Source organism: Choristoneura fumiferana, chromosome 16 (assembly GCF_025370935.1).
Source record: "Choristoneura fumiferana chromosome 16, NRCan_CFum_1, whole genome shotgun sequence".
In the NCBI taxonomy this organism is placed as follows: Eukaryota; Metazoa; Arthropoda; class Insecta; order Lepidoptera; family Tortricidae; genus Choristoneura; species Choristoneura fumiferana.
Window position 1 is genome coordinate 17,108,232 of NC_133487.1, and position 8,707 is coordinate 17,116,938.

The 8,707-nt window shown below is 35.2% G+C and overlaps 1 protein-coding gene across 3 annotated transcripts; it reads left to right on the forward strand.

Moving 5' to 3' along the window:
• Positions 1-1,097: 1,097 nt before the first annotated feature.
• LOC141436654 (esterase FE4-like) lies at positions 1,098-5,355 on the forward strand. 3 transcript variants are annotated; one of them, XM_074099671.1, is made up of 4 exons: positions 1,098-2,058; positions 2,871-3,096; positions 3,459-4,747; positions 5,072-5,355. In XM_074099671.1, the coding sequence occupies exons 2-4, from the start codon at positions 2,914-2,916 to the stop codon at positions 5,271-5,273; spliced, it is 1,674 nt and encodes a 557-aa protein (XP_073955772.1). In that variant the 5' UTR covers positions 1,098-2,058; positions 2,871-2,913; the 3' UTR covers positions 5,274-5,355. The 3 variants fall into 3 exon arrangements, with proteins under 3 accessions (XP_073955772.1, XP_073955773.1, XP_073955774.1); XM_074099672.1 differs by having other exon boundaries at positions 1,098-1,969; XM_074099673.1 differs by lacking the exon at positions 1,098-2,058 and having other exon boundaries at positions 2,967-3,052.
• Positions 5,356-8,707: the final 3,352 nt, after the last annotated feature.

An 8,707-nucleotide genomic window follows, 5' to 3' on the forward strand; every position in this document is an offset into this window, starting at 1 on the left:
TACGAGTACCGCTGTGACCCAATTTTAAGATAGGGAAGACAAAGTTTGGTGACAAATTATACCATATTTAGACGGGACCTATTAAGGGGATCTCATGCCCTAATGACCTTCGATCTAAATTCCTTAGTTTTCTATTTTTTTTTCGTAGCTTTTTATATTAACAACAACGGCTTTAAGCAATAAAGCATCCCATATTTACTTCAAAGTTCATTGTCTTCGAGATATTTGGCATCAAAGTTGAACAATTTTAGGCCAAAAAAACTGGTTTTCTGGGCATAACTTTTGTGTTAATTAGTTACAAAAGAAAACCCTCGACACGTTTTTAAGAGACATCAAAGACGAACCCAGATATGTAGATTTCGTATATGTTAGATCTTTCACGTCAATAGAGATAAGAAATAAGTGTTTTTTTAGACAATGTTTAAAAAAATCATACAAGCTGAAGTATTTATTTTCTTCAAAATCCGGTAGACAAAAATGGAGATAAAAGATTGCAGAACCGGTAGCCGTTTGACTTATAATTCTATCTGTAGTGCAAAAGAAGGAGATAAGATTCAAAACTGGTCAAAAATCGATGAAAACCTCGGGTAGCCCCGTAAGTACCTCGGCTGTTCATTTTAACCCTGACCAATTAAACGTTATCGACTATCGAAACGAATCTCGCCGTCTCACGTTTTACTCACTCGTACGTAAAGGACAGCGATAAGTAAGCGTATTTCAGTTGATGAATATTTATGTATTCTTCGGGAATTTCAGTCGCGTCTAAAGTTATTAAAGTTCTGTCGAGGCTCTGGCCCTACACTACGAGGTGCAAAATTTGAACTTTACATCTTTCCGTCCCGCTGACGCTAATATTATTTAATACGAGAGTGAGAGGGACAGTACGATACAAACTTCCATTTTCGAATTTCTAGTAGCCCTAGTTGATGAACAGCGTATTCTTGGAATAATAATTACAAGTAATTGAATTCTGTCAGTTGCCATTTCCAGTTAAGGAAGTTACTGTTTCAAGTAATGGGAGAAGTGAATAACAAATAAATATCTATGGAAATTAATTTTGTATATATAATTTATTTCAATTTAATATTATACAGTTTCAACACTTACATTACCTTATAAACTAAAAATAAATAGATTACAGATAGATTTTTTATTGCAAGCAAATTGAAGTGGCAGTGGGCTATATCTGCCGAAGAATCGACCACTGGTGGAGTAAATGAGTTCTTAAGTGGTGGAGGAGTTTTGCCGACGGACTTCCAGATGGCGGGAGCGTCTTGCGTCTTCACCTTTATGTATTAGTGTTCCATTGGTCCGCACGAAATGATTTACTTCATCATTCACAATGCAAACTGCTAAGGAAGTTAATTCGCTCCCATCGTCTGTATTTCCGGATATCTAGGCTTTAGGCTCTTCAAGGCTAGAGATAACAGGCTGTTACTGAACCAGTGAGATACACCTTTAGCCTCATCTGCACTTAACATCAGGTAAGATAGGGGTCAATCACTGACAGTTTTATGTAAAAAACATAAACACACAAATACATTTACATCCGAGATTCTGATTATATATAATACACACAAGAATTGCTCGTTTAAAGGTATTAGATAATTGACAGACACTCGGGTGCCGTCATATTCCGACTGACATCGGACTTTTCCCGATAGAAATACATTATTTATTTTCATTATATCAATACATATTTGCTAGCACAATCATCTCAGGCATTAAACTCAGCTGACGCCACGTGCCAACCGGGCGGAGCTTATGACACCTATGTACATACAACACATCGAAAAGGACCTTGAGCATAATGACTGATAAACATTGGTACTTGCAATGTACTCGTAAAGAGTCTTGCTTGCCGTGTTTCGAAGTACTAGCTTTTCAGATTGAGATTATCAAAAGTTTGGAATCCAGTTCTTGGTGTTGACGTTTTTCTGAGTCCATTTCGAGTGCACGCAGTGATACAGTAAGTGTTATTTATGTGTTTAGATCAAGTGACAAGTGAAAACGCTTCCAATATAGAGACGGCTCCTAGTCGACGAGCGAGAATTGAAGGTAAACCGAGTACAGTTCATAAATCTATACATTTCACAATATATACTTACTGAGCGGAAAACAATCTGGCCCTCAAATGTATGTAGTCATAAGTAATTTTCTATGTAGAGGGCCAAATTTTGAGAGTATATAATATCGACCCGCAAAATTTTCAGCCTGCCCGTGATACAATGTAGGATACAAAGTCAAAATAATATTTAAAATCATTAAAGATATAAATTGTACCAACGGAAATCTCAACTCATTTAAGAAAACGATTACATATAATAATATACAAAATATCCATAGGACTAAAACTACTATTAAATTAAAATAACTAAAACAAAAACTTTTATTAAAAAACAGAGATGGGCCTCTTGGCATGGTGCCCATCACAACAAAATAATTATCATAACACGTATTACAATTTAAACGGAATATAATTATCTCATAACAAATATATCTCAGAGAATGCATAGCCCTAACCCCAGGACCTAGTGACTTCAAAGTCAGACATATTTCTTAATGATTCCAGAGATGAACTAATAAGGTCTTTTAATTTCTAATTTGACAGACTGATGTAATGTAAGCAATGCCGCGGTACAGGGCTAGTTTTCAAAATTTAATTTCGTTAATTTAATCTTTTTAAATTAAGCATAAAAGTTGCATAATAAATATTGTATTGCGCAATAATTTTCAGCTATTGGTATTGATTCTGTAAGTCTGCCTTGTAATGCATACAGGCAAAATTATGTTATACGCTAGCGGCCCGCCCTGGCTTCGCACGGGTGCAATATTGAAAAAGGTCTCTAATCAAACTTTACATGTTTCAGCTTCCTTTTCCCAAAACTACACCTATCGCATATCTATCGTACAATGAAGCGTGTTGCGCTGATATGTCTGGTAGTCGCGTGCGCTGCGTCTGCGCAGAGCGAGGCGCGCGAGTCGCGCACCGTGCAGACCGCGCAGGGGCCCGTGCGCGGCTACAAGACTGACGAGGTCTTCGAGTTCTTAGGTATACCTTACGCTAAAGCGCCTACTGGAAAAGATAGATTTAAGGTGCGTATTATTGTTTACCATGAAAAACATTTGCAGGTGGTAGGACCTTGTGCAAGGTCCGCCCGGATTGCTACCACCATCTTGCTCGCTAATCCTGCTGTGAAGCAGCAGTGCTTGCATTGTTGTGTTTCGGCGTGGAGAGTAAGACAGCCGGTGAAATAACTGGCACGTGAGGTATCCCATCTTAGGCCTCTAGGTTGGCAACGCGTCTGCAATACCCCTGGTGTTGCAGATGTTTATGGGCGGTGGTGATGCTTGTGGTGCTTGTTTGCCATCCAGTCGTAAAAAAAAAAAAAACAAAATAGAGTTAATGCGACAACAATTATATAAAGTTAAAGCTAAAGCTAAAGTTTGCATTTTAGGCCCCTCTTCCGGGACCAGTCTGGATGCAGCCTTATGAAGCAGTCAACAACAAAATAGTCTGTCCCCAAATATTTTCTCCTATGTTTGATTTGTCATCATACAATATGCAAGAAGACTGTCTTGTTGCAAACGTTTATATGCCAGATACAGAGGAGACAAATCTGTCGGTATTAGTATATGTTCATGGAGGCGCTTATCAAATAGGATGGGGTGAGATGCTGCTGCCTCATAGTTTAGTGAAGACAAAAAAAATAGTAGCAGTAACATTTAATTACCGACTTGGGGCACACGGCTTTCTATGTCTGGGCACAGAAGGCGCTCCCGGCAATGCGGGAATGAAGGACCAAGTCGCGCTGCTGCGCTGGGTAAACAAGAATATTGCCAAATTTGGAGGAAGCCCAAATGACGTGACCATTACTGGAAGCAGCTCGGGGTCTTCTGCAGTGGACCTTCTCATGCTTTCAAAAATGCCAAATGGACTTTACCACAGAGTTATACCTGTAAGTGGTGCTAACGTCGGCGTATGGAGTATACAACATGATCCTATACAAGTAGCAAAAGATTACGCCGTGAAACTTAATTTTACAGAAAAAGACGACGTTTTCGCCTTAGAATTTTTTTACCAAACCATTCCGTTTCCCATACTTTTATCGGATAATTTTGCTACAAAAAAAGACTCATCGATCGGTTTCGTACCGTGCGTGGAGCGCAACATTACCGACGAGACTTTTTTTGAAGACACGCCGGTTAACATTTTGAAACAAGGGAATTACAGAAAGGTTCCCGTTCTCTACGGGTTCGCAAATATGGATGGACTTATGATGATTAGGTACTTTTCACTATGGAAAGACGAAATGAATGACAACTTCGCAAAATTCCTACCGTTGGATTTAGTGTTTAAATCTGATGAGGAGCAGAAAGAAGTCGCACAAATCATCAAAGAATTTTATTTCGGAGACAATCCTATCAGCGAAGATTCTGTACAAGGTTTCATTGATTATTATACTGATACTATGTTTACTTATCCACATCTGAGGTCCACGCAGCTTCAAGTAGCAGCTGGCAATGACGCCATATATTTGTACGAGTATTCCTTCTTCTCGCCTCATTTTCAAATTGAAAGAATGCCCATGCCTGAATTTCTATCCAAAATTCATGGAGCTAATCATGGTGCCCCAACAGCGGCAGTGTATGATATGAATGTTAAAATTACAGATGATTCAAGTGAGAATTATTTGAAAATGAGGGAAAAAATGCGTGAATTGTGGCTGAACTTTATAACAACGGGGTGAGTTTTTTGCTGAGGTACTTTTGGAAAATTATCACGCGTTGAAAGATAGATGACATTTGTTTTTATTTTATTACTACACAAATTATAACTTTAAATAAACTACTATTTTATATTTCGTTGTTAAACAAATCTAAATGAATATAATAATCGTGAATAATATTGACATCTGAAAAAATAAACTAGTGTCAAAATAAAACATATGCTGAGAAATATTTCAAAATAGGATCTCAGTAGCTTCTTAGTTTCTCGTTTCGTTTCGTTTCGTCGTTTCTTCGTTTCTATTTGTGATCTTGAAAATTAACATAATTTCTTTTTTGCTAGTAAACCAGTACCTGAGGGTTCAAAGCTGCCGGCGTGGCCCCCGGTGGGAGCCAATAGGTCCCCGCACATGGACCTCGGGGAGGAGATCAAGCTGAAAGGCCCCCTCCTCGAGAAGCGAGCACGATTCTGGGACGACATCTACGAACGGTACTACAGGATGCCAGTGCCGCCACCGAAATATTCCGTTAAAAGTGAACTTTAAATATTAGTGTGAATTTTATAATATTTCTAGCTAGTTTCGTTTATCTGTAATTTTGGTTTGTTTGTAACAATCAAGAATTTAATGTTAAGAATTTATTTATTTCTCAAAAAGATAACAATCACTTATAATGAGAATAAGTAACAATAATTTGCTGAAACTATTCACAAATGAGCATACAAAGCAAGTTGAGGGTATTCTTGAACTAAGACATCCAGTCGACAATCATAACAGGTTCGAGAATCAGTTGACGAGCCGAAGATAATTAAGTATAAGGGCGCGTTCTGATTGTGCGGTAAAATTATTTATCTTGGGTACTTTTTAAAATGTAACACTTGAGTTTTTTCTTAAATATTGCTAGGGAGTCGGCTTCTTGAATGTTCTTAGGTAGAGCATTGTATATTTTTACCCCCTCACATTTAATATTCTTCCTTCCATAATTGTGAGTTCTTGACGATCGTGTGCAAATGTAATGAGCTCTTCTTAGCTGTTTGAGGGAAGTTTGGTTTCTTTTTATAAAAGATATTTCAGTGTGAATTTTATTATTAAGTATTTTATAAATAAGAATACATGTTTTATACTGGTAGATCTGTGCAATGTTCATTACTTTTGTGGCATGATACACTTTCTTTGTCGAAGTCAGGTAGTGATAATTAAAGAGAACTTTGATAAGTTTATTTTGAGCTATTTGTAATTCTTGCAGATTGGTTTTTGCGGCCGTACCCAGAGCTCAACCAGATATTCAATGCGAGGCATAACTAAAGTATTATAGATTGTATACCGGACATTTAATGGAAAAGATCGACCCACTGCTCGAAACAAACCTCGTAACGATGATATTTTAGATATAATTTTTTCAATATGCGGTTTCCATGACAATCGCTTATCGAGAACAAGTCCTAGATATTTCACTTTGCTTAATTCGTTTAAATATTTCTCCATTTATCGTGAAAAAAAAACTGATCAGTGTAGTAAAAATAGTTAAACACAAAAAAATATTGATTATTTAACTTACTATCGTTAAATACACGCCTTGCTTGATTTCCAAGCAGATAGTCATTAGTTTAGTTAAAGACTGAGAAATTAAACGTTAAACACACACACTTAAGCAGTACAGGCACGCATGCTCATACCTACCTACGTGCATTGCGACGATGTATTCTGATTAGAAACTGTGTTAAAATAATCCTGAATACTTTGTAATTTATTTCTGAAAAACAATGGTTTTCCTCGTCAGTTCCACTTCTCATTCTATTCCCATTCATCCATATACTCGTAAGGTGCCTACAAATTAAATACCAATATTTTAAGACGTGTTAAATTTGATCAAAACAATTAATAAAACTTTTTATACGATAAGTAATTTACTTTAATTTCTTGAACAAAATATAAATGAATTGATATTCCGCATAAACATAATTAGCCTCTTCATTTGAGTGACAATATTATTTAACACTTGCTGCCAAGTTAACACGTTGGTCATAAACAACAGAACTATTATTCAATTCAATTCAATTAAGATTTAAGACTAGTGGCTCCATCAATTTTTTGATGATTCTGCCAGTGTCGAAGTTGACAGCAAAGAGTATAAGTACCTATTGACAGAGACACGGTGGGTAGGTGGACGACTTGTTTGATAATCTGCCAGTTTTCGGTGGAAACTATTATTATATTAAGCATTATTGTGACTTTGACATTTATTGATCTAAGTAAAGTGCCCAGTTACTCGTGAAAGTCAAGACAGTCAAAGAAGTTTTAATCACTGATCATTTATTTATCTCATGTACAGGGTGTTTGATTATCTAATTATCTCCAAAAAGAAACATAAGCTTTTAACTATTTAATTTATACTTCAGTCTATTCCTATAGACGAGTATTATCAGGTGTAAAAATATTGGTACCTAATTTGTTATCACCTTACGAGTCATCATAATATATTTAAGAGCTAGGCTGGTGGAGTAATTTCCAGCTTATTCTACATTTCGCTCCTGCCTTCACTTCACCTTACGGGTATAATATAAAATTTGTACCTAATATGGCAGACTGGGCTTAAATTCGTAACTATTTATTTAAACGAGATATATATATACCTACTAGGTACAATTTTATTATAAAAAAATAACAAGTATAAAATCTTTATTGATTAATTATTATAGTTACGAATCGTGAAGTTTTTTTCAGTAATTGGCAGTAACAGACATCTAACAGGTTGCACCTTGTTTTGCCTGACAACTTTTTGCCTATTTTCACTTTGCCTAATGTTAGATAACCTAATATTACTTAACCTAATGTTTAATTTTACCTAATTTTCATTTATGTGAAAGTCATTTTCTATACAACTTACTTTACATAATTTTGTTTCACCTAATTGCAAACTACCTAATTTTCATTTTGTGTAAACTCATTTGATATAATGTTTGACTGACATAATTATATTTTGTCTAACCTAAATGTCACATAATTTCATTTTGTATAAACTTATTTCGTATAACGTTTGATTGATATAAGTATTTTTTGTCTAACATACATGTAGCATAATTTCATTTTGTATAAACTTATTTCGTATAATGTTTGACTGGCATAATTATATTTCGTCTAACATAAATATCGCATAATTTTATTTATTCTAATCACGGTTTGAATCCTAATACATAATGATAACGTTAGTTAATTCTAAAAAAATAAGTATTATAAAACAAAGTCGGTTCTGGTGCTTCGCCGGCCGCTGCAGCGGCACGCTCGCTTCGCACTGTAGGGTCGCAGTTCTACCTAACGCTCCTCCTCGCTTCGCTCGTCGTCGTACCTATTTCCTTTATGTTTAGTATTGTTATTTGCTTAAATCAAATAAAAAAATAGTACAATATTATGGATTAATTTATTTCAATTTTAACCTACCTAATTGTCCTTGTTTTATAATAAACATTTAGGTACCAAAATTAGGCATAACGTTAGTAAGCAAAACAAATATTATGATAATTCAATATTAGACAATCCAATGTTAGGTAAAACGTTATTCGGCTATATGATGATTTGTTAAAATAAGAATCGACAAAGTGAGTTTTCGATAAGATAAAATTCGGCAAAACAAGAGTTATGCAAATGATATTACTTAAAACATTATTCTGCTATATGATGATCATTTATTTAATTCAGAAACAAACAGTCGTTTACATGATTAGTATGGTTAGTTAAAATAAGAATCGACAAAGTGAATTTTCGATAAAATAATATTCGACAAAACATGAGTTATGCAAATGATCATTTAGTAATGGGTAAGGCCGCGAATTTTGACCAATTTGGACGTTTCAAATTTGGAACGCTGATAAAAAAAACTGATAACACCTAGAGGTTTAATTTTATTTTTATTATATGACACGATATAAACTCTCAAGGTCGCAAATGAGATAATTGATTTAAACCCTTTTAAAAAAATAATA

Bases quoted from the DNA above. Each gene is read 5' to 3' on its own strand.
- LOC141436654 (XM_074099671.1), top strand. From the start codon at position 2,914: ATGAAGCGTGTTGCGCTGATATGTCTGGTAGTCGCGTGCGCTGCGTCT. The intron at 3,097-3,458 runs GTGCGTATTATT...TTTGCATTTTAG, and splicing joins CTGGAAAAGATAGATTTAAG to GCCCCTCTTCCGGGACCAGT. The intron at 4,748-5,071 runs GTGAGTTTTTTG...CTTTTTTGCTAG, and splicing joins CTGAACTTTATAACAACGGG to TAAACCAGTACCTGAGGGTT.